General features: G+C 38.9%; 1 protein-coding gene across 1 annotated transcript; it reads left to right on the plus strand.

Annotated features, from left to right (window-relative positions):
* Nucleotides 1–19,948: 19,948 nt before the first annotated feature.
* Nucleotides 19,949–27,231, plus strand: aprt (adenine phosphoribosyltransferase). The gene is made up of 5 exons (XM_028809745.2): nt 19,949–20,152; nt 21,022–21,125; nt 23,652–23,785; nt 25,637–25,715; nt 25,811–27,231. Exons 1-5 carry the CDS (start codon nt 20,064–20,066, stop codon nt 25,948–25,950), a joined length of 546 nt encoding a protein of 181 aa, XP_028665578.2. The 5' UTR covers nt 19,949–20,063; the 3' UTR covers nt 25,951–27,231.

Raw genomic sequence — 27,231 nt, forward strand, 5'->3', positions numbered from 1 at the left:
ACTCAGTGCCTGTCTCACCTCCTCCCTAAACTCAACCTTGCAGTCTTCCTTTTTCAACTTCCACCATTTGATCCTTGGCTCTGCCCTCACTCTCTTCCTCTTCTTGATCTCCATCTTGATCATCCTACAGATCACCATCTTATGCTGCTTAACTACATTTTCCCCTCCCACCATTTTGCAGTCTTCAATCTCCTTCAGATCAACTCTTCTGCATAGGATGTAATCTACCTGTGTGCATCTTCCTCCACTCTTGTACGTCACCCTATGTTCCTCCCTCTTCTTAAAATTCATATTCACCAGAGCCATGTACATCCTTTTGGCAAAATCCACTATCCTCTGACCTTCTTCATTCCTCTCCTTGACACCATACATACCCATCACCTCCTCGTCTCCTCTGTTCCCTTCACCAACATGTCCATTGAAATCCGTTCCAATCACCACTTTCTGTCCCTTGGGTACACTGTTCATCACTTCATCCAACGCACTCCAAAAATCTTCTTTCTCACCCATTGCACACCCAACTTGCGGGGCATATGCACTAATAACATTCATCATCACACCTCCAATTTCCAGCTTCATAATCATTACTCTGTCTGACACTCTTTTCACCTCCAAAACACTCTTGACATACTGTTCCTTCAGAATAACCCCTACCCCATTTCTCCTCCTATCCACACCATGATAGAACAATTTGAATCTACCTCCTATCCACCTGGCCTTACTCCCCTTCCGTTTAGTCTCTTGCACGCACAATATATCAACCTTCCTTCTCTCCATCATATCTGCTAACTCTCTTCCCTTACCAGTCATACTGCCAACATTCAAAGTTCCTACCCTCAGTTCAACTCTTTTTACCTTCCTCCTCTCCTCCTGCCTCCAGACACGTCTCCCCCCCTCTTCTTCTCCTTCTTCTTCTTCGGCCAACAGTAGCCCAATTTCCACTAGCACCCTGTTGGCTAATAGTACTGGTGGCGGTCATTGTTAACCCGGGGCTCGACTGATCCAGTATGGAAATTTGTATTGTTGTCCGCATATTGATTTGGCAAAATTTTACACCGGATGCCCTTCCTGACGTAACCTTCCCCATCTATCTGGGCTTGGGACCGGCACGAAGAAACACAATGGTTTGTGCATTCCCTGTGGCTGGGTTATGGATAAAAATGATATTAATACTAATAATAACTTGTTTGCATAGCAAGTTTTACGTAATAAATCCAGCTCAAAATTGTTTACAAAAATACAATTTACAATTAAGAAAAAATAAAGAGAAAAGCAAATATATGTAAAATATTTTACTGATATTGTATAAAAATAGTACAGTGCAGTTAGAGAAAAAAGATGAAGGAAAAATATCTATAAATATAAAAAGTCTACAGAATAATTTAAATGTTGTAATGACCATTACAAATAAAAAATGATTTATTAAAAAAACAAATAGTGGAAAAGTTCTGAGGAATTTTTATGTTTCTGGAGGCAACAAAAAGGAAGACAAATGGAAATTTTGGACAGATTCAAATTGCTAAAAAGAAAAAAGTTCTGTGGCAAATGATAAAGGCTTACTCAAATCTCCTGAAAATAGCATTGCTGTTTAAATCAAAAATATGAGATTTTAAAAAGATCACAAATTGGTGTATTTTTGTTTTTTGTAAGGATGAAAAAGAGCAAAATGAAGTTTCAAGACTATGACCCAAGAATAATTCTATAGACCAGGGGTGTCCAGCTCCGATCATGGAGGGCCGCAGTGGCTGCATGTTTTCATTCTAACCCTTTTTCTAATTAGTGACCAGTTTTCATTGCTATTTAACTTTTTTCCCTTTATTTTAATTGCCATATTTTTAAGGATTCAGTCCTCTGAATTGATTCTTTTCTTCATTAAATTGCAGGCAAACAGAAATGAAAAGTGAAACGAGCCAACAGATGATCAGCTAAATTGAGGATTCAAACTCTAACCAATTTCACTTCAAAAGGTTTCTTAATAAGAAGATGATTGTTGCTGTTAATTAAACCCACTATTTAATTCAACGGCTTGTTGCTGCTCTCATTCTTCCACAGCAGGCATTTCCAAAATTTGATTTTCTTGTTTTGAAGAAAAATTTGTTGGTGACCTAAGCAGATCAACCTTGCTGAGACCTGCACCTTTCCTTATTTTCAGACACTGTGTGATGGGTTCGTTTGATGACTCGTTTTGTGTCTCATTATTGTTTGGCTGCTAATTAAGGAAAAAGAAACAACTAAGGGGTCTTACTCAAGTTAATTAAAACAAAGGCAAAAGAAGTTAATTAGAAGCAAAAATTGGTCATTATTTAAGAAGATGGTTATAATGAAAACCTACAGCCACTGTGGCCATCCAGGACCGGAGCTGGAAACCCCAGGTGTAGACAATATTATGTTTAAATCGTAAAGGATGATAGTATATTAATGCTGCTATGGCAATTTAAAAATATGGAATAAAGGATCAAATCCTTATGCAATGAAAATTTGCTGTGAGTATACAGGAATCAAGGTGTGTAGGTCAAACAAGGAAATACACATAATTTACCCTGAAATATTAATGTGTGATTTTTGTAAACCTTTAGAAAAAAATGATCAACAATAGATTTTTTTTAGAAAATCATGGATTATTAAATTTCTATCATAATGGTTTAAAAGGGTACATCAGCTCCTGATCATATTTTAAACTTGACTGTTTTTCTTGTTATAGAAAAATAATAGAGTGTATGCATTTATTTCACAATGCCTTCCACATACTGAAGGCTGAATGCACTTACATATATATACAAGTTGTGACGGACAGCCGGGGTCCATGACTGGCAGAGACACCCCTTCGTTATATGCTCAGGGGGAGCAGCCATGGACTGTGCAATACCTCCCCCTGGATGCTAGATGACAATTAATTATCACTTAATAAAACATCAATCTTAATAAAAGGTTAAATATCTAGGTATGTCTCTGTCATTCCAACAGATTATGCAAATATTTGTAGTAATGTATTTTATTACCAAGAATGTATGTGATGCAGTATCTGTTGGAATGACAAATGCAATGTATTTTATTACGACATGCATTACAAAATAGATTCCAATAGATGGTGTACTGTAAACTTTAATACTGAGATCTATGTTGATTACTTAGATTTCAACCTGTTTTAGATGGGTTACAGCTAGTCTAAGAAAAATCTCAGCCTTTACACAGGAGAAACTTCATTGATCAACATTAAAAAACATGAAAATATAAATTCCCTTTAGCATTATTAGTAAACATTTGCAGTTAACAGAGTACAGTAAAACAAAACCCCCCTCAATTAACTACTGAAGGTTCAGGTCTGGCTATAACAAAGTAGCATTATTTGTGATTAATGCCAACCTGCTACCCTTCTCCTCCTATAAATTGTACAGTATCATTAATAGATGTTAGACAGCCTGATAAGAAGCAGGCTGAATTATATTAGATTCCAAGGCTCCCAAAATCTGTGATATCACTTTCCATCTGCAGTAGTAGCAACTTGGCAATGTAACCTTCTGAAAAGAGTAACAGAATAGAGGATAGTGAATAATACTAAATAATGTGTCTGTCTCTGTCTGCTGATCAAGTGAGGACAGAGCTAGGAAACATCTGCATAAACAAGGCTTCAGGACTGGATGAAATCAGCCACATGGTGCTGAAAACGTGCCAACCAGCCCTGCGGGGTCCTTTAGCACCTGTTTTCCCTTTCCATGAATTTACAAAAGGTTCCCCAGCTGTGGAAAGCTTCCTGTGTGGTCCCATTACCAAAGAAAGGGCATTCCAGTGATCTCAAGGACTTCAGACCCGTTTCTCTTACTTCATACATCATGAAGACTTTTGAGAGGCTGGCCCTAAAACAGCTATGACCCCTGGTTTCAGAACATCTGGATCCTCCGCAGTTTGCCTATCAGGCACATATAGGTGTGGAGGATGCTCACACTTGGACAGAGCTGGCACCACAGTCAGGATAATGCTTTTCTTTTTTTTTTTGCTTTTCCAGTGCTTTTAATGCCATTAAGCCTTGTCAACTGGGGAACTCAATGCTTTGATACTGGATGATCCCACACTCTCTTGGATCATGGACTACCTTATCAACAGAGTTCAGTTTGTGAGGCTGAGGGACTGTGTGTCAGTAATGGTGGTGTGTAATACTGAAGCACTTCAGGGAACTGTACTGTGTCCCATCCTGTTCATCCTCTACACAACAGATTTCCAGCACAATACCTGCGCTTGCCATCTACAGAAATTTTCAGATGACTCGTCCATCATAGGCTGCATTAATAATGAAAATGAGTCAGAGTATAGGAAGATTGTGGAAGACTTTGTCTTGTTGTGCAGGGACAACAACCTACAACTCAACATCAGCAAGACAAAAGAGCTGGTGGTAGACTTCAATGTGCCAAGAAGTCACCATTCAGGGGGAGGATGTAGAAGTGGTATAGAGCTTCAGGTACCTTGTGGTTCACATAAACAACAAGCTGGACTGGTCTGACAACACAGTGATGTTGTACAAGAAGGGCCAGAGCAGATTGGACTTGCAAAGATGACTCAAGTCTTTTGAGGTGTGCAACAAGCTTCTGTGAATATTCTAGCAGCCCATGGTAGCCAAAGTGGTGTTCTACACTGCATTCTCCTAGGGAAGCAACTTGAGCTCAAAAGATGCACAATGCCTGAACAAACAAAGCAGGAAAGCCTGCTCCATTACAGGCCAAACACACTAGAAGCTGTTGTGGAAAATAGGAGGGTGACAAAATTGAATGCCGTCATTAAAAATCCCCTCAATCCCCTCCAGGAGACACTCTTGGAGCACCTTTAGTCACTCATTCCACCACAGTGTGCTAAGAAGCACCTCTGAGGGTCTTTTCCTCCCATTGCTATCAGGCAATTAAATTCTTCCACCCAATGTACTTAAGTTTTTATTTATTTATTTACTTATAGAGTGTTTGATTGTTTGGCTGCATTAGGTTTCCTGTGAATCTGTATTCTTGTTTTTTATGTTGCTGCTTCTGTATGCATCTGAATTTTCTCATTAATAATGTTTATCTAATCTGATCTAATGTTCCTGACCTTTTCTTTCTGAATTAATGACTAACATATACAGTTTCACTTTGAGTCTAATTAGTAGCTCTAATCGGAGTTTGTTAGACTAAAATTGTGAGCCTTCAGACAGAATTTAAACACTGAAACTGACAGAGCATGTCTTGGGCAAGTAGGCGGCAGGTCCCAGGTCTATAACAGGGGGCTTAAGCTACTACAAGGTAATTAATTCTCTTTCTCATTCTTTGAAGACTAGTGCCTCCATCATAATGTACTTCATGATATCATGATATGTATATGCTTATATTAGAGCCAAAGTCATGTAATGACTTTATGTTATGTGATTATATTTCCTAATCGTAGTAGTTATCCTTACAGCAGCATTTTGAATTAACAGGAAACTTAACAGGAAACTACTAAAAAGAATGACTTGAACAGCCTGTGAATAAGGAATTGTAGTTGTTAATTCTACTAGCAACTAGGGGGCTCCGCCCCCTGCTCGCTTCGCTCGCCAACCCCTGGTGTTGTGCAATTACAAAGAGCGTGATGTATGAATGAGATATAGCTTAGTGTGAAGGTGTAGATGACGCATATAGGAAGCAAATAAAGTTGTCCATGTCCAAAAACGGGCTCAGAGAGGTAGATGCTAACTTTGTCTATGGTTTGTCCTTGTGATTTGTTGATGGTCATGGTCAAGGCAGGTTTAATGGGGAACTGTTGCCGTTTAAGTGTAAAAGGTAATTCCAGGTCAGAAGTTGTAAGGTTAATTGTAGGAATTAGAACAGTATTGTTAGCATGTGATTCTGTAAGAAGTTTTACTTTAATAACATTGTGTGGCATGGTGTTGACGACTAAACGTGTACCATTGCATAAACCCTGTTTAGTGTTAAGGTTTCTTAATAGCATGATTATTGTTCCGTTTTTAAGGCTAAGATTGTGTTGTGGTAATCCGGCTGGGTTAATAGTGTTCAAATATTCTAAGGGGAAATTAAGATGGTCATTGTCGTCAGCAGAGTCAACTTTGTCAGAGCTTAGAAAGAGCTGTGCCACTCCAGGAAGTAATGAAATGACCTGGTTATTAATGTGATCAACATTAATATTTTTTGGACATAATATAGTTTGTTGTGTTAAAAGGGGTATTTGGTGTAATGAGATTGTTGTTCCAAATATCTCCGTAACTCTTTTGAAAGCAATGCCAATTGTCTGCGTATTTTAAGGTGGACTGAAGAATAGCCGAGCGCATGGGATGTAGAACAATAGCTAAGCACTGTGTAAAATCTCCTCCTAATAAAAGTACTTTTGCTCCAAAGGGAATATTATTATTCATCAACGTTTGTAGAAGTTTATGAATGGTGTTGAGTAAGTGACTGGATGCCATTAGATGCAAAGGCAAATGAACTATTGTAGGATCTAATGCAGTTCATAAAGTTTTTACTTTCAGGTACTTCGTTAGTTAGAAGCTTCTGTAGATATGCAGGATATGAATGTAAAGGAGGCAGTCAAATTTGACCCTTTTGACAATAACGTGTAAATTTATTACTTGTATTGCCAGTTGTTTCTTCAGGGAAGTTAAATGAATGACAATGATTGCAAATGACATTCATTAATCCCAATGAATTTTCATGAATAGTGGACTCATTACTGAATGCGTTGTCAGCTAACTGGCGCAATCGTTTAGCAGGTGTCTGTCGCTGATGTCCTTGACGTGTATGTTTTGTCTTTGCCGTTTGAGAGGTGCATCGTTGTATGTGCAGGATTTGGGACGTGCTATTCTGGAGCTGTAATCGATTTGCCTGTGCTGTGTGAGAAGCCCGTTGCAGTTTACGGCGTTCATTGTTTGTATTGAGCCTTGCCCGTTTTTGTATGTCGGTTAGTCGACCGACATGTATTGTTTTTTTTCATGCGGGTTCGTGTGTTTGGTCCCGTCACTCGAGCCGTATTGTTTCGTACCCGTGAGCGTGAATTCATGACTTGTTTGTTCTTCAGCGTTAGAAATATGGATAAGTAATAAGGAGGATCACACTCACTGTTAATATGGAGCCTTTTCTGTGGTTGAACGGTTAATAGTGCATCAGTGTAATGAGGTCGACCTATGCTGCATAATTTGAATGTGTTCAGATGACGTATATTTAATACGGACGGTTCGTTCAGTAATGGGGCTTTGTGTCTCATTTCTTATTTATGTTAGTGTGGTCGTGGGTCCGAATCCTGCTTTTTGTGTATGTTTCGTGTGCTATGTCCGTAGTCTGTCCCGTTTCGTGTCCAATGGGTTTGTGTGACGCTCGCGTCTGACTTCTTTTTTTTTTGTGTGCTAGGGGGCGTTGCCTCGCTTTATTTTATCTCTGTTAGTGGAGGGGGTGTTTGTGTGTCGTGGGTCTCAATTCTCTTCTTTGTGTGTGTTCCGTTTCGTGTGCCATGGGCTTCGTGCGGCGCCGGCGTCTGACTCCTTTTTTCTGTGTGCTATGGACGCCTCATTTCTTATTTTACGTTGCTTTGCATCCGGTTTCCATTGCTTGGAAGGGGGGTTTTGTGGGGGCGCCTGCGCAGTACGTCTTTTGCGTCCACGGCCCATGGCCGGATGTCCCTGCGTCCATCCGGTTTACCATTCTCGGTTAGTAATATGGATATGGATCATCATCATCATCACTAGTTCAATAGCCATTTCCTAAGTTTACTCAGGTTAAGAGAAAAACTAAATTAATAAATTTATTTTTTATAAATTCTTCTAGAAATACATTCATCAGTTGACTTCTTTGTGTCCTTCATACATACAAATATCTTAATATTCTTATATTTTAGCTAGAAAAATCAGATTTTGGATAGTGTTGCAACATGTGTGGTAAAAATTAGACTTAAAGACAATGCCTAAACTGCTGGCTGATTCTGCAAAATGTATGTTTAGGCCTACTAAATTACAATGTGACTTAATTTTATCTGTTTTTAAAGACAAGTAGTTATCCATTACTTTAATGTTGTAGTGGAGAGAAGAGATTGGTAATATCTAGCATATATGGTGATAAATATTCTGCAGATTTTTTAAAATTGCTTTTATACTCTTATTTTATTTTTAATAATGTTTAAGGTCCTTGCTTGGGCACATTTAACAGAAGTCTAGCCCCCAGCTTAAATTCCAAAGCAGTAACTGACTGGCCAACAAGCCTGGAAAAACGGCTGGCCGAAATGAACAGCTGGGGATTGGAACGGTGGCTGAGTTGCGCCTAAACAGGACTGGAATGAGCCAGAAGAGTTGGCCCTGCACTACAACATCCCATTGGTCAGGGAGGCACATCAAGGAAGCTGAACAATTAGCATACATTAGGCTACAAAAAGTGGCTCAATGGCTTTGTTTCATCCATGGAGATGGGCTAGGCTGTGTCTCCATCCAGAGGCCATGCTGAATCAAGGGCTATTGCAGACCAAGTTGGACCCAGAGACCAACCAACAGAGAGCAACCTGCTGGTAAGCATATTGGACGCAAGGCAAACTGCTTATTATTAGGTTGTATTGGGCACAATTGAAAATCTTAAGTTTATCTATATATGAATAAAAAATCACTTCCTCTCCTGCCTTTTCTGGTCCTCTATCAAAGTGTCAGGGATTATAGATGTAAATGACATGGGGAAGTATGAACTAAAATAGCAGTCAGTTCTGACAGTGACCAGGGCTACACATGGAATAAGGGGTTTTCTGTTAAGGTCTATGTAGTAAAGAGTCTAAAAGGGAAAATCAGGTCACCTTAGGACCCTACCAAAATAAATGTGTTGACATAATTAAGGACACAATAGGAGATATATCATTGGGTCTAAAGAAAAAATATAGCTAAGTATTACCAACATATGAGTAGAAGTTAATAATATGTTTTCTAACTACATCACCAAGCAATAACAGCTAAAGTGAAAATGATAACAGTTCAAGTACTGAGACCCCATAGACACTAAATATAGCTTCAGAAAATTAAGATTGCACTATGTTACCTTTTCTGTACATACTGAAATTGATTTGGAAAGTACAGACTAAACCGTGCAAACCTCAACAGAATGTGTAATAGAACAGTGTGGTACAGTAAATAAATTGTGTCAATAACAGCTCCTAAATCTAACAGCATAATAACTGTAGTGTTGCTTACTTTAGACCTCAGCAGACATAATAACTAATGCTGCTTTTATACAGTGACCAATGTAACAGCCACCCTGGTATTTTTCAAATAAATTTCAACAGGCAAGGTGAGACTAGAGCTACATAGCTACTACTTTTTATGTACTTAAGAAAGATTAATTTGAAATAGGTCTGTCATACCTAGGTGTAGATTTTTTTTTCAGCAAAGCCTGACAAAGAAAACACTTAGTGGCACAGGAACAATACCAGTCTATAATGACATTTTGATAATGTTAATAATGGGTGCTACCAAAACAATGACTGGACTTTTCGCTAGTTTTATTACAACATCAACAACATTTATTTATATAGTACATTTTCATACAAATAATGTAGCTCAAAGTGCTTTACATGATGAAAAAAAGAGAAAAAAAAGACAAAGTAAGAATTAAAATAAGACAACACTAATTAACATAGAATACGAGTAAGGTCCAATGGCCAGGGAGGACAGAAAAAAACAAAACTCCAGATGGCTGGAGAAAAAAAAAATCTTCAGGGGTACCAGACCATGAGACCACCCAGCCCCCTCTGGGCATTCTACCTAACATAAATGAACAGTCCTCTTTATATTTTAGGGTTCTCATGGAAGGACTTGATGATGATGGTCATGTAGACTTCTGGCTTTTAATCCATCAATGTAGGAACATCACGGTGCTTTGAGTAGATGGTGGTGGTGCAGGTCGCCACCACAGAAAACCGGGAAAAGAAACAGAAGAGAGAGTAGGGGTTAGTATGGATTTTAGAGCCACCATGAATAGTTATGATAATTAATTGAATATACAGAGCATTAGGATTAAACTAAAATGAAGCTATGAGAAAGCCATGTTAAAGTAATGTGTTTTTAGCAGTTTTTTAAAGTTCTCCACTGTATTAGCCTGACAAATTACTATTGGCAAGCTATTCCAGATTTTAGGTGCATAACAGCAGAAGGCAGCCTCACCACTTCTTTTAAGTTTAGCTTTTGAAATTCTAAGCAGACACTCATTTGAGGATCTAAGGTTATGATTTGGAAAATAAGGTGTCAGACATTCCGATATATAAGATGGAGTGAGATTATTTAAGGCTTTGTAAACCATAAGCAGTATTTTAAAGTCAATTCTGAATGACACAGGTAACCAGTGTAGTGACATCAAAACTGGAGAAAAGTGCTTGGATTTTTTTTTCCTAGTTAGGATTCTAGCAGCTGCATTCATTAAATTAAAACTGAGTCTAAGGAACAGGTAGTAGATTTCAGTCTAGAAGTTAGAGTTAGGTCATTAAAGTTCATTAAATTACACAACTGATGTTTGTAGGTATTTTGATTTGTAGATTAATATGTTAATTTGTCATAAAAGGAAAATGAGGTTATTTCTATTTTCATTAGTTAATCTGGAATAGCATTGGGTAAAGACAAGAAGAAAAGGCAGTTACAGTATACCCGTATGCTCACTATTTACAAGGGAGGGTTTTCTAGATATGGTTTATTAGAAAATAATGTAGCAACAATGCATGTATTTGAGAAATTTTGATAATTTAATGCAATATCAGAATTATGGGACATGAGATTTCTTTGTGAATGTGTTGGTCCCCCCTGAAGCTCATTGTATCAGGAATTTTGTTATCACCATTCTGCATGAAAACATGAGATGAAAATGTTTTCTTGGCTGTCACTACAAACAATGTGGGGAGGGTAGCATTATTTTGGGAAAAGGAGTATTTCTTTAAAACAGAAAATATGGTCTTATTTAATGTTCTACCTATCTATAGAGTGGAGTGGTTGCTTTGAGGCTAGGGATCTACACTGGCAATCAGAAGGTTGCCAGTTCAAATCCTATAAATGCCTGAGGTGACTCTACTTCATTGGACCCTTGAGCAAGGCCTTTAACCTGCAATTGCTTCTTCCTGGGTATGATGCTAACCGGTAAGCAGGTCCTGCAAGTTACAGGGAAAACTTGGGGGTGATGTGATTGGCACTCCAGCCACCATCAAAAACCTCACACTGTTGCAGTGTTTTGCTGAGGCTGCACTCGGGTCCCAATCCAGGTGGTCTGTCATGTGGTGGGTGTGGCAATGTGCTGTAGCAGCACAAGCTCCCAATCTCTCTAGCTATCTCTCTTGTCCAGTGGGGGTTTGGGTGGTCTTTTGGCCTTGGAATCCCTGAAAATTTTGTTTTGCTTTTTTTTTGCTTTTGTTTTTTTCTGTCCTCCTGGCCGTCTGACCATACCTTTTTTGTTGTTACTTACTTATTGCCTAATCTTAATTGTTTTTCTTTTCTTGTAACTTTCTTTTTGTTATTTTGTATAGCACTTGCTATACATACATAGCAACATAGAAATGCTGTTGTTGTTATCTATCTATCATGCTTAATTGCATATTGATATGATGGTGCAATATGAACATGAGAAAAGAATATTAAATTTGTTGTGAGTAAAATAAAAATCAAAGTAGGAAACTAGAATTAAGGTTAAGAAAAAAATGGGATTTACAATTTTCAAATTAAAATGGTATTTTTTCAGAAGTAAATGTACTGTATATAAACACATGCTAAAATGAAAAGAAAACAATTCCAAGGCTAACATTATATTATTCCCACATTTGTTTGCAAGCAAATTGTTAAAGAAAATACATATCAAGGATGATTTTAAAAATCTGAAATGAATGGCATTACAAAAGTGGGGTGCAGGTGTTGAATCTGTGTTTAGCCTGTGGTGGACCTGCCAATTCTGGTATTCTATGGCAAATGCCAATTGAGTACCACAGTGCTGGGCAGTGAGCACAGGGCCCACTAGAGGATGTCGGGCCCTCAGGCCACCCTCATGAAGTCTGTTTCTGATTGTTTGGTCAAAGACATTTGCACCAGTGACCTGCTGGAGGTCATTTTTTTAGGGCTCTGGTAGTGCTAATCCTGTTCCTCCTTGCCCAAAGGAGCAGATACCGGTCCTGCTGATGGGTTAGGGACCTTCTATGGCCCTGTCCAGCTCTCCTAGAGTAACTGCCTGTCTCCTGGAATCTCCTCCATGCCCTTGAAACTGTGCTGGGAAACACCGCAAACCACCTGGCAATGGCACATATTGATGTGCCATCCTGGAGAAGTTGGACTACCTGTGCAACCTCTGTAGGGTCCAGGTATCACCTCATGTTTCCAGTAGTGACACTGACCATAGCCAAATGCAATACTAGTGAGAAAAATAGTCAGAAAAGATGAGCAGAGAAAAATGTTAGTGGCCTCCACCCGTTAAACCATTCCTGTTTTGGGGGTTGTCTCATTGTTGCCCCTCTAGTGCAGTGGTCCCCAACCTTTTTGACAGCAATGACCACTTTATTAGATGCAAATTTTTCCACGGACCGGTCGAGGGGGGGGGGTGTGTGTGTGGGGGGGCAATTTTATACACAACTTACATAACATTTCTTTTATTATTAAGCTGTTCGCATACGTTTGCAACCTGAGATTTTTCTTCTTTTTTGCATATAACAAAGACATATGCTTTGCATTTGCCATTCCAACAGATTGTACATCACAAACTCTCTCACCTTGGTCTCTCTCCTCTCTCTGCACCGCTGCAAAGCCCCGCCCACCAAGCGTTCTGAAAAGTCTGAGTGAGTCTCCGTTGCCGGTGTTCTGACGATTTGTCCTACTTTGTTGAAGTATCCTACCGTAGTTTATTTCGACAGATGTATCTATCGATTGGTGCTACCTTATCGAAACATCCTACCTTTATAATGCATATGGGTAGATCATCTCGATGGGGTAAATAACACTAACTAAACATCCTACCTTCATAATGCATATGGGTACATCAGTAACACATTTCCAAGGACTGAAATATACTGCAAAGCTGACACATTATATACTGTACAGTATAGTATAACAAAATAAACAACTGTATTACATACAACATTATAAAGTATGTGAAATATTTTCTATTGAACATATTAAGTGAAACTTTTAAGGTCCATAAAGCACCTTATTTGAGGGCATTTCATATAAAACAATAGCACAACATAGGAAGAATAGAAAGGCTTTAATTTATATACATTTGTGAACAATAAAACACTCCAACAACAAAGACCAAAGAACAATAATTATTTATCTATACATTTTTTACAAACATGTTATTTCAATTTTTTCATTGTATTTTTCACATTCAAAATGTGCCCAACGACTGCACATATCACACTGCACCTGAAAAATAAAACAACGATTAGTCTAAACATGGAAACAGTAATAATAGTGACTAATTCAATTAACTATTTCTTCCGATGCGGCCAAGCAGGTGTAGAAGCAGTTAATATGTTACTTGTTAAGTTATATTACTAGACCCCAAGAACAAAATTATGAAGACTGAAAATGAGCATAGTAGGATATTATATTATTGTGGATGGTACATGTTGAAATATTGTTACCATTTCAATTGTGCTTTTGTTGGGATCATCTTCCAGCTTGGAACAAACCAAGCAATAACCTTCTGCATTGCCTATAATCACAGTTGTTCTCATTAGTATACAAGCTTTAACATCAGTCATTTGATTAATTTTCAGTATTTTGAAAAAGCAATAGTAGTGTTAGGTGTAACACACTGCTGTTATTCAAAATAAGAAAATAATCTTCACTCAATATTTAAATTTACTTTCAATTATTTTATTGCTAGTATGCTAATATTTGCGGCTTCTGACAAAATAATTCTTCAAGCAAACCTAACTTAAAATTTGAAAGTGTGTTGCATCATGTTAGGTTTTCCAAAATGCAATATCAAAGATGTTAATCAGATATCATTACAAACAAGTATTGGACCTTAGAACATTGGGATGCTCCTTTCACATTAACAGAACTTTTGCAGAAGAATTCTTATGAACTGTATGATAAAATATATTACTGTATGTGAATCATATCATTATATTATCTCTGTATTCAAGGAGAGCACAGGCTATGTCCATCTTTGCAGTTCTCATGGCAGACTCACTGGTTAACACATCCATTAGCCCTCCTTCTGTGAGTTATAAATTTCTTCCCACTTTTTTTCCATAGCTTAAAAAAGCAAAACAAACAAGTTGTAATTAGCACATTAAATTAACAGTTTATTTATTTCACACTATGTCAACAAAAGCAACAGATTACTTGGCATGAATGGTATATACACCGTATATGTTACACCCATCTGTTTATTGTAAGTCGTAGCATTAAACTTATAACGTTATACAACAACAACAACATTTATTTATATAGCACATTTTCATACAAAAAGTAGCTCAAAGTGCTTTACATAATGAAGAAAAGAAGAATAAAAGACAAATAAGAAATTAAAATAAGACAACCTTAGTTAACATAAAAAGGAGTAAGGTCCGATGGCCAGGGTGGACAGAAAAAACAAAAAAAAACTCCAGATACCATGTCATCAGTTAAAAATACCTATGCAGTAAACTGTAATAAATGCATTAATGTAGTAAGGCTAAGAAAAGCATACATATTACTGAAATACAGTAACACTTACCTCAAACTTCAACACTAGGTAGGACAGATCGACAAGCAGTTGGTAAGCTTCGAGAAAAGTTGCGTAATTTTGGTCTGCGCATGCGTAGTATCAGTAAGCAGATCATTTCGATGGGTAGAATGTTTCGTTAGAACACCTGCAGTTCTCTCGCGGCCCGGCTGTGGGTCGCGGACCGGTGGTTGGGGACCCCTGCTCTAGTGCACCTGTTGTTAATTTCATTAACACCAAAGCAGCTGAAACTCATTAACAACTCCCTCTGCTACTTAACTGACCAGATCAATAGCCCAGAGGTTTCATTGCCTTGATGATATACTCTGATTAAAAAATGTGTTCCGTTAATTAAGAACAGTAGTAACTCAGTTGTGTGCAAGGAGTTGATTAGCACACTTAGGTAGCACAAAGGTATTTCTGCTCTCATGCAATAAGGAGACCATGGGTTCGTGTCTTTGACCCTCCCCTTGTAGAAAGATTTTTTTTTTTTTACAAAAAATTCCACCGTGGACCGATAGTGTGCGATAAGAAGGGGCAAGGGGCACACATCCCTAATTATATTATGTGTTGTAATGTGCAGGCAGTGCTTTCTAACCTGGTCTGAGGGAAAGGGAGGACTGGAAGGGGAGGTTTCTAATTGTAAGGAGCAGACACACCTCGGAGGGGATGTTTTGTTTACTTGTGTTCCGGAGGTGTGCTGGGGGACCAGAGGATTCCTGGAGTCAACGAGAGTGGTCAATTTTTGTATAGGACCGAGTCAACCAAATCAAATCGAAGAGGCCCTGACAGATGCGACTGCTCCTATTCTTATTTATCCCGATCGCTACAGTATTATATGTAAAGAGTTTAACTCAAAAACGTATTAAGCTTCATGTTTGAGTGTTTGGAGACACTACTATCGTACTGAATTTGTATTATAGAGAAACAGAAAATAAACTACTGTCCAGCATGCTTAAATGTATTTTTTCGTTTCTGATTGCTATACCACGCCTTCCTCTTAGGACAAGTCCCTATAAACTGTTTCAGCCAATCAACGCCTTCCAAACATGCAGCATGACATTGCGAACCTTCGTCGTGAGCGGCATTATACCCATCTTATATATACAGTCGACCCTTGATATACGACCGGCTTGACATGCGAACAACTTGATTTACGACCAACATCTTGCGTTACGACCTGAATGCGGTCACGTGTATCCGCTTGCGCGATTGTAAACAAACAGAAACATTCCTATTAATGCGGCACTCATTCAATAAAATGTCAGGTTTGTAAACTCTCTTGGGACCTCCCCCAACTAGAAGACATGCCAAAGTCCAAACTCCGTATGGAAGACTGTTTATCTGTTGCTGGGGCAACAGCCGGCTTAAAGCTGTGCCGAGTCTCTCAGCCAAAGCAAACAGAAAAGATATCCCTGCCCGGCAATGGACAAGCAAGCTTCCACAGTCGCGGCAATCTCAGAAGAGTTCAGAAACAGTTCCTTGTATCATCGCAAGGAAATGCTGAGAAAAATTCTTGTCAGAATAACTTGTAGGCAGGAGAAGATTAAAATTAACGCAAAAGAAGCTATAGAAATGATTGCAAATGCCTGAGCGCAAGTTAAAGAAAGCCTTTAAAAAGCCTTCAGTTTCATTATCATCCTCCTCCCTTCCTGCAGCCCAAAGATGTCAAATTAAATGGTGAGTACAGTATGAAATTGTTGTTTCTGGTAGGCTAGGCACTTTTTATTACTTTTTGGTTAGTACATTAGACAAATTATTGGTGTTTTGGTAAATTATGCACATTATACAACCCTTTTTTTATTATGAAAAGGTTAAGTAAGTGTTGCAGTGGGAGGTTCGGAACGCATTATGGGTATTTCCATTATTTCTTATGGGAAAAATAGTCTTGACTTACAACCAACTTGAGTTACAACCAACCCTCGCGAACGAATTGAGTTCGTAAGTCAAGGGTCCACTGTAATTCGCCAGTCTCCTCACTCACGTCCCGTCCGAAGCTGAATGCGCAGTCGCCTTCTGCGCAGCTGCCCGAAAAACCTTATGAGACCGACATCCCGTCAGGCGGCGGATTTACGGCCGCGAAAATTCAAAGAGAAAGGCGACTTCGATTAAAGCTCTAGATGCCTGAAAGGCGATTTCGACTACAGCTCCAGGCCTAAATACGCATTCATTTAATATACCTATATCAGGTTTGTGGTGCTTATACTTATTACTGTTCCACTCGTGCCCGTTTCATCTTACGTTGTCGAAACGGGCTTTGTCTAGTAGACAGAATTACTAGACGCCTCATGACCAGCAGCATCGTACGTCAACGTCGCCGACATATTGCGAGTGACTGCTGTGGCGTGAAGTAATTGATAAAGATGCCTCAGGCAAGTGCTGCTTGGGATTGTACAAACCGCTTTACGCTCCAAACCAGATCACAGGGATTACATTTCATAGGTAAAGCTGAACAATTGTTTTGGTTATATTTGACCATTAGAAAATCCCGTTTTATAATCTTAACTTTAGCTACGCCAGGCTAAACTAGCAAAGCTATGTATTTATGTGCTCAAGTGAGCCTCCAAACAACTTTTTGGCTAAACGTATTTAGTCACTAACTATGTAGATTGTTGTTAGCTGTTAACATTTCTCAAACTTTGAAAGTTTCCCAAAGAAATCCACCTCAGGAAGCAGTGGGAGGACAAAGCTGTCCTGTGATATCTGCCGTGCTAGTTTGGTAACAGATGCTGTACCGGCATCATATGATCAAAGCTACCAATTGCTCCATCCATCCATTTTCCAACCCGCTGAATCCAAACACAGGGTCACGGGTAGCGCTGCTGCCTCGCAGTTGGGAGACCTGGGGACCCGGGTTCGCTTCCCGGGCCTTCCCTGCGTGGAGTGTGCATGTTCTCCCCGTGTGCGCGTGGGTTTCCTCCCACAGTCCAAAGACATGCTGGTTAGGTGGATTGGCGATTCTAAATTGGCCCTAGTGTGTGCTTGGTGTGTTTTGTGTGTGTCCTGCGGTGGGTTGGCACCCTGCCTAGGATTGGTTCCTGCCTTGTGCCTGGGATTGGCTCCAGCAGACCCCCGTGACCCTGTGTTCGGATTCAGCGGGTTGGAAAATGGATGGATGGATGGATGGATGAAGCTACCACTTGCTCACATTAAAAAACAAAGGAGGTTTGATGATTCCTTCTGAGGGTGCAGTCAAGGTGGTCAAAGTAGCTGAGCGTGTTATCCGACAGTCGACATTAGGCAAGCTGTCAGTGGATCTTTGATCAATCAGTTTGTTCGGGCTGAGATTGGTTCAGATGATGTGTTTTTCTCAAGGAGCACATTGAGGAAACACAGTTTGAAATTGACAACCATCATTTTATGCTCATGTCTTTAGTTGTGTCTGTCTTCCACAAACTAAGGCTGCACCATATTGCCAGCGTGAATACTCTCAAATTACAGGGTGGCAACACACAGAAAAAGCTATGTAAGGCAGTTCTGTTTCATGAATTTTAGATCCTATCCTGTATATATTTAAGTAACCACATTGTTTGTGTGTGTGAGAGAGAGAGATTGAGAGAGGAATGACTGAAATGTTTTCAGAAATTAAGCCAATTTGTATACAATAAAATTGTTTATTTTTGTCATTGAGTGTATCATTTCACTGTTAAAAGAAAGACAAAGATAACTGGCAGTAACAGGGCAAAATTTACAATTGGTATGCCAGTTTGAAAAGGTAAGTTTTGAGGGTAGTTTTAAAATGTGTTATTGAATCGAGCTGACATATACAGTATGAAAGGGAAGAGAATTCCAGAGTTGAGGAGCACTACGAGAGACGCTCGAGCTCCCATAGAACAGAGTCTGATGTGCGGTGCAGAAAGTAGAGCTGCAGATGAGGATCTGAGTGAGCGAGAGGGAGTGTAAGTCTGTAGGAGATCAGTGAGGTTGTGGAGAGCTTTAAATGTTAAGAGCAGTATTTCGTATTGTATTCTGTAGTCAACAGGGAGCCAGTGAAGTTGAGAGAGAGAGAGTAGGTGTAATAGGTTGTGAGCTTGTATGGACTGTGCTGTTTTTTTTGTTTTTTTTCGTGGCATGTCTCAGTACAGATAGTGGTGCCGTTAACAATGCATTCTGTCCTAAATGACGGCTCACAAGCTTTTTGGATATTTCCTAAAGGCCAACGCGTCTGTTTGTTCACTAATATATTTTAACAGTGTTTTTATTTTAATTTAACCTTAATTATTTTAAACATATTACCCGCATTTATTGTCCGTGTGGATATGTAACGTTTGGTGAGAATAAAAAAAGTAACACAGTAGTTATGGTGCGTTTTTTATAATTAACAAAACTGATCGTTTGTCTGAAATGTTATACTTTGGATTTTTACATTTGGCAATGGAATGCTTCAGTATACAGTTAATTTATGCCACTTCTGAAGGTGTACATTGACAGTATTCTCCATTGCATTTGTCCCCAGGGTAATGCGTGCCAGTGGGTGCGACAGACGAGCTCACGTAACGGGAGACAAAACACCCCCTCACCCAGATGCCCAGACTCTTCTCATAAATATTCCCATCCCATCTTGTGTTTTTTGTCATTATTGCCATATTACTATTACTGTTATTGAACAAGCAGGCCCACGTAGAAGAAATGTGTGTCTTATTTTATTTATGTGAGAAGGACGGTTAAAGCCTTGAATGAAACAGTGTTGATGCTTTGGGTAACACGACATGCAAGGAGTATGGAATGTTAAATTTGTCAGTGACTGCTGGGGATTGCGTAACTGGAAGGTGGTTTAAGAATTCAGGAACTACAAAAGCTCACTCTTTCAGAAATTCTATTTATATCAATTATTTATTCTACTGTGGTGCAGTTCGGACGACATCAGATTTACTGATCTGCTCCAGCCTTTGAAAAGATGCATTCATAAGAGAAGGATGCTGCGGACAAAGTCAGGAGCTTTTTTGAAAGTTTGGCTCCAGATGTGCTTATCCAGCTGTCCCTTCTCAGTATTTGAGTGATCTTTATGTCGACCTCTGGATGAATTCGTAAAGTTTCTTTTCACATTTTTGTCTCATTAACGCAGAGATTCCGAGGCTTTCCCTAAATTGCAGAAGACGCTGTCGATTGCATTGATTCTGTTTTAAAAGCATTTGTCGTTCCTTTACCCCCCATAGTCCGCGCGGAGGCCACCTGTTTTTACGCTTTGTGCCAAAGAAAACCAATAGCTGACTGGCTGACCAAATCGGCTTTTGACTGCGCAGATGTCAGTGACGTCATGGAGCTAGCGTGCCTCAAAATCACGTGACTGGTATATTTGACACAAGCCTTGAGGCGGTGCTTTGAACAACAGCATTGGGAAAGCTCGGCACGGTGTCGATACGTCACTATTGAGCAGCCTATCACTAGAAGAGGGCAAATGCAGAAACAACCATGCAGGAGAGCCGCGAAGAAAAATTAAATTATATCATGGGAAAAATTAGGCCCTTTAATGATTTCCCATCCAAGGGCGTCCTATTCAGGTATGTGAACTAATAGATCCATTACCTTCAAGACACTTTTGTGTACAGGTACGCTGAAAATGCTCTCAGTGCTGGTACGTGTTTGCAGAACTACCGTTACAGCAACGTGAAGCTGTACGTAATGGGGAAAGCAACTCCTCGAACCGTGAGGGCTGTTAATCTCTGTTTGTCCTTTAGAAAGCGGCGCCAACTCGAATAAACTGCAGTCAGTGTCACGGTGATGACCTGAAGTGTGGTACTAGATGAGGCACCCCTCTTCAGGGAGAGTAAACGTTAAATGTTTACGTATCTTTTGCCATTTTATTTTTAATTAAACCTGTTCCATATAGTTTTCTCCCCAAATTTTATCCAAATGCTAACAACACTAAATGCTAAAGTGGAGTAATGACTTCAGTGCAGCAGTCACGTGCCTGCACTGCACATTTGTGGAAATGTTTCATAATGAACAGGTAAGAGGAAATGGCAGTGTAGTTATTTGAGATCAACGCAGTTTGCTTCTGTCTGCACTGTACATTGCTAGTCATCAGCATTTGGATATGATTAAAGGAGAAAGCTCTGCGGAAAAGGTTAAATTAAAAAGAAAACGGCCAAAGAAATTAAAATGTTTGGAGCTATGGCAAAGAATGTGCATATTAGTGAATTTCTTAGAAATATTTATGGGCCCGATAACCAAACAATGAAATTGCAGCCATCAGGGAACCTCCAGGACTGAATTTTAAAACCACTGGTTTAAGCAATGTGAGAAGCACGATCCTGTTTATATAGATAATTTTAGTTTGATTTTGGATCACTGTCGTGTGTCATTGTAATAAATGATTTATGGATTCCCATCCTTGTTACTATTCTTTTTTTTCTTTATTATCTTTTAGAGACATTTGCCCATTAATGAAAGACCATAAAGCTCTGTGTGCTACAATTGATTTGTTTGAAGAATATGTGAAGCAGACCTATCCAATGGTTGATTTCATTGTGGGTTAGTAAATTATTTTGGGGAGGATTTTTATCACCTGCTGTTCATAAACATCATGGGTATGCTGGAATAGTTGAGCTCTGTTTGCATTTGTTATTATAGTTACTCTTTCCTGATAATTTTAATAATAAAAGTGCTGACCTATGATATGAGGTAGCAGTTTTACATTGCTAGTCAGCACATGGTGTTAAAGGTTTCTGAAAAAATTATTCCAGTTGACAGCGTCTTGAAATTTATTATTACACAAGATTAAATTCTAGTTATTTGTAAATTTGAAATTTAGATTCAGGAAAAAAATGAGGTGTAAATATTTAATTCCCAGAATGAACCTGTAGAAAAAATGTGTATGCATGTGTGCAATTCGTGACTACTATCACCTGTGAAGTTATCTCTGCCCACAGCTATGCATTTAGTTAGATGATGATGCCATTGTGGAAACATACCTGGAACTCTGGTTCTTGCCATGTTAAGCTGGATGTCAGAAATGTCTGAAAATCTTTGTCATTTCATGGCAGGTTTTATTTTTGGAGAGAATCAGAAATCACAAGGGGCTGTTCACGGGATAATCCATCCATCCATCCATTTTCCAACCCGCTGAATCCAAACACAGGGTCACAGGGGTCTGCTGGAGCCAATCCCAGCCAACACAGGGCACAAGGCAGGAACCAATCCTGGGCAGGGTGCCAACCCACCGCAGACGGGATAATCCAATTTGATATTTGATTTCTTATCCAGGAAGTTGTGAACACTGAACACATCATGGCTTAGGATATTGTCATGGATGATCCACTTCTGGCATTGTCATTCATATTTCCTTGGACCTCTTATGGCACTCAAGGACATTTGGCATCCTCAGCCACTTTCAGCTGGTCCAACATTTCATTAGAAATTTTCTAACATGAGCAACACTACATGGCCATTCTGTGATTTAAATTGTCACACCTCGTACATCACAAGAACTACGTCAGGGGTACATGCAGTATTTGACAGCACTGTTTTGTGCAAGCGGTGTAACTACTATTCATTTTTTGAGATTATGATGTATATACTATAACTTTCATGACAAACAAAAAATATACATTTTTAAGATATTGCCATCCTAGTCACTGTTAGTCGCAACTTTCACACATACAGTATAACTCTAGCAATCCTTGAGCTAAACATTCGGAGACAATTTTCTGGTCTTATCTGCCACTTTTATCCCAAGCAAAGAGGTGGAGATTCAGTAACTGCATGCTCACCTCTTTGTGTTTAGTTTTTTCCCTAAAAATAAAATACTGTAGAACAGCAGTGGGTGAACTTTGTGTTTATTTAATTATTGTATTTATTAAATATTTGTATATTGCAAAGACACATTTGAAAGTTGATCCAGTTTGCAGGTGGGAAACTGAAAAAACAGCAGTCAAATATTAAGCAGCAAGTATCTCAAGATGCATGCGGCTACATTTTTACTGTTTCAGAAAGCTGCATGAAAGTCAGTTTCTAACTGATATATGCCCTGCTCCTGTCAGAATGTGTAGCTCTGGGACAGCATTGTGGAGTACATGTGTACAAGCATTTCATCTGTGACTTAAAAGGAGACTAGTTCCCTTTCTCAAAATTTGTTTTAGTTTTCAAACACGTTTGAAATCCCTAACTTCTGTGACGTAATCATGCTACACCTTCATTCATCATCGCCCAAGTCTCATGATTGATTCACTCATATGAGTGATAGTGTGCCTTTTATGAGGATTCTGTTATGTTTCTCTTAATTTACCTGCTGCTGTGTCTGCCCAGGAAATCGCAGGGTAACTGTCTTGGGAGTCTTGCCCCTGCTTTCTTTACAGATGTCCTCCATTCAGGAGCTTACTGATAAATTCCTACAGTGGCTTGCTTTTGTGCAGTTTTTAATGTTCATTACATGTTTCCCACATGCCATAGATATGTTTTTTACTCTAAGTGACTTTTCTGTAAATTGACTTGGTAAGGATCTGCCCAGAGTCAGAGTGTCACACCATCCAGGAGTGGTTCCTGTCTTCTGCACAATGCTGGTAGCATTGGATTTGGTTTGCCTGAATTAAGTGGGTTCAGGAAACATGAGTTAGTAAACAGCTTGTTGTGTAAGCAATTGCCTTATGGCAAGAAATCATCTAAGAATTTGGTGCCTGGTAGGGTAGTATTACTCTTGTACTATCCATTGACTTGGAGAATGCTTAATGCTGACAGAAAGGACATCTCATTATTAGCATGGCAGATTGATTGTACAGCGTATCTTTAACAATAACCTTTTTATCTAGCCTTTATTTTTATATAGTGCCTTTCACATGGAACATTGTTAATCTAACATATACACAGGAAAGATGCAGCTGATTGTTTTCCATCCATCCATTTTCCAACCTGCTGAATCCGAACACAGGGTCACGGGAGTCTGCTGGAGCCCGTCCCAGCCAACACGGGGCACAAGGCAGGAGCCAATCTCGGGCAGGGTGCCAACCCACCGCAGATAGATTGTTTTCTAGTGTATTTATGAGACTCTCCTCTTTCCTGTAGGGTTGGATGCACGAGGTTTCCTCTTTGGTCCTCTTTTGGCACAGCGATTGGGTGTGGGATTTGTTTTGGTTCGTAAGAAAGGTAAACTCCCAGGTCCCACTGAGTCTGTTTCATACACACTGGAATATGGCCAGGTAATTAATGTAGAATAAAGTAAGATGCTGACCTTAGAGGCAGAGTTTCAAAGAAAGAGTGATATTTGAACCTGGTAAATAAAAGGAAAAAGTTAAAGTGGGGAAACTTGTAGAATCACCTAGAAATTCAGTGTCTAGTATTTGTGTTCTTTTGCCCATTGTAACCTTTTCATTTAACTGTTCAGATAACACTGCCATTTGGTATTTCCTTATTAATGTATGTAAGCCAGCTGAGGACCTGTAAGGGGTCAGGATTCTGATGTGCTTATCCTTGGCACACCTTGCATCTGGACATTCCTCTTCTTTTTCTATCCTGGTTAGCTCCATCTTTTCTCAAGACGGTAGGAAACACCATTGCATGAAATCTTCAGTTTTTTAGCAATCTGTTGCATGGAATAACCTTCACTTTTGCAAAACAACAATAGATCGATGTGTTTCTTGAGAAAGCTGTTTTTGTTTAGATTTATTTTTGAACTCAGAATTGAACTGTAGGTATGCCAGGAACTTGCAGTCCAAGGAAAGATTTACTTTGTGTATTAACAGAATAACAGGTCTCAATCGTGCTAACAAAATCGCAAAGTTTTCTTTAATAACCAGTTAGCATTTAGGTCAAGGTTACTTTGTCATTAGCAACTGTGTACATGTACATAGTAAGATGAAACAATCTGTCTCCATGAGCCACAGTATAACATACAGCAACATGCAACAAAGTGCAAGTTGTGACAGAAGCAATACAGTGAATAGATAAAAGACAATAAAAAGACAAATACAATAATAGGACATTTAAACATGATTCATTAAAAATGTGCTAGGGCAGTTTACCATTTTGAAAATGGGGCTTTGCAGTCATACTTGAATTATAAATTATAAGCAACTAGTCATTTAGCCCGTTACAATAACGGGCGCTAGAACAGTAGTGCATAAACATTAGTAGGAACAGTCTGTATTAAATGGCAAGGGACTTTGACCTCATTCTTTTTGTTGGTCGTATTTTTCTTTCTTTCAGCCTTTCTTTTGTTGATGTTTACTTGCTGAGCTGACCGTTCTTCGTGGGCTGCCGCCGTGTATTGTGTGTCTTTAATTTTCTGTGACAGTAATACTGTCTTGTACAGCTTTATTCAATAAGGGCGCGCACAAAAAAGCGAGCTTCAAAAGGGCGACCTCAATTGAGCGCGGCGAATAAAGGCGTTCGTAGATAATTTAGTTCAAATGGCTCTGGAATATGTGAAGAGCAACAAAGGTGCAGATCTTTATTTACGTGCGCCTTTATTCGCTGTGCCCAATTGAGGTCGCCCTTTTGAGGCTCGCCTTTTTGTGCGCGCCCTTATTGAAGGATACCATCTTGTACGTCCGTAATATACCTTTAATTTTCTCTGGTGGTAATACGGGCGTGCTCATCGGTAATATGCCTTTAATCTCCTCAGACAGCAATACTGGCTTGTATGTGGCTGTAATATGCGTCACTGTATTGTGTACCTTTAATTTCCTCTCGCAGTAATACTGGTTTGTATTTCCGTAAAACGCCTCTAACTTTCTCTGACAGTAATATTGCGTATTGCACCGTGCCCCGCGCATGCGCACTTCATCAGAAGACACCCACACACGGACACCTGGACGCACATAGGGATTTTATATATATATATATATATATTAATAATTTCATCAATGTCTTGACAAAACTTCTAAAATCAGTTTTAATGGTAATTTGTAAAACAAAACAAAAAGATTTGTATCAAAAACATGAATTTCTGGGTGATTTCAAATGTATATGTATGTTGTATATTTTGGATTTTTTTTTAACATATTCAAATTACTGTGTACTATGCAGATTGATTCCTTTGTATTTATTAGGCTGAAGTGGAGGTCCAGGCAGATGCAGTTGAGAAAGGACAGAGAGTTCTCCTTATAGATGACCTTATTGCCACTGGAGGTAAGCTAAGAAATATATTTGTGTGATCTGTTTACTTTTGGGGAAGTTGCAGTTGTATTATGTAATGCTGTTCTCATTCCTTTCCGTTTTAATAGGTTCGCTTCATGCTGCCCGTGAGTTGATGAAGAAATGTGGAGCTGAGGTACTTGGGTGCCTTGTTCTCATTGAACTGAAGGGCTTAAAGGGAGTGGAGAGGCAAGGATCCACTCCAGTGTTCTCTCTTTTTCAATATTAAAATCAGGATTGTAGTTCTGTTCCCAGCAATCTGTATGTCTCAGAATAATTGTTTACAGCTATTCTTCCAATGCTTGACCTAAAGGACCCCGTTTAGAATTTTCTGGATTTTATTTGGTAATAGGAATGTTTGTAGAAAGGTTAAGACTGAAAATCATTTTAACCGTGAACACATATGCACTCAAAATACTGAATGTCTCTGCCTAAGCCGATACTGTTTGAAAGGGCCCACATAAATGAGGAGTGTGTAAACTTCCCAGAAAACACTCCCTGATCTTGAAGCTGTCAGCAGCAAAACATAATGGAAGAGAGTATGCTATTACATTTTCATCTTTAGATAAAACCAACCCTAATAAAGTAGTTTGTGGAGGTACTGTTATTTTTTACTGGTCATGGTATGGTCCTAGGGTGTCCGTTTTCCCCTTTATACACTTTACTAAGAAACATGTAACTCTCGAGTCCAGTGCTGCTTTTCTTTCTGCCATGTGCCTGTGTTGAGCACTGCACTTTTGTATTACTTATTTGTTACCACCTTTATGCTAGATATTATTCTCCATTAGAACTGTCTAGTAGTTTTTACATAAAATTAAACATATAAACTAAATTCCAAGAGTTCTGACACTAGTGCTGTGTGTAGTTGGAGTCAGCAAGATATCTGTATGGCAGTGTACATTCAATGATGATTGGATACATGAAAGGTATTTCTTACAAAACACCCAAAAATGCTTTGCTTCATCAGTAATGTTAATTTTTACTAACCTCATGACAGATATGGTTTATTTGAATATACAATGCTGTGACAGGGTTAATGCTACAAGAAAGTGTTCAGAAGTCAGTATTTGCGTCAAGATGTTTTCATTTTAGGGCCATTTTATTTCTAAAATTTTTAAACAATCCTTTTTGTGGATTATATAAATTAGCATGTCAGTCGATTGAGAAAATGAGGGTATATGTGGTTGGTGGCGATTAACTTTGCACTTCTGCAGCAATTATGTCTAAGGGCCACCTTTGATACGACACAGAATGGTTTCTTGCCATGATTGACTATTTATGACAATGGCATCTTTAAAGGATGAGGTTATGCTGTGTTAGGCAGCAGTTAGTTACTAGTCACCAAAGCTACTGCGTTTTTAAAACCCCTGTGAATTGTATTTGTCAAGTCTAAATGTTGATTTTATCCTTTCATAACTTAAAAGTACATTTTGTAAAAAAGCATGAACCATTGATATTTCATAAAAGCCAATGACTTATCAATAATAAATATCATTGTTCTGTAACCCCA

Source organism: Erpetoichthys calabaricus, chromosome 9, assembly GCF_900747795.2.
Source record: "Erpetoichthys calabaricus chromosome 9, fErpCal1.3, whole genome shotgun sequence".
NCBI classification, from domain to species: domain Eukaryota; kingdom Metazoa; phylum Chordata; class Cladistia; order Polypteriformes; family Polypteridae; genus Erpetoichthys; species Erpetoichthys calabaricus.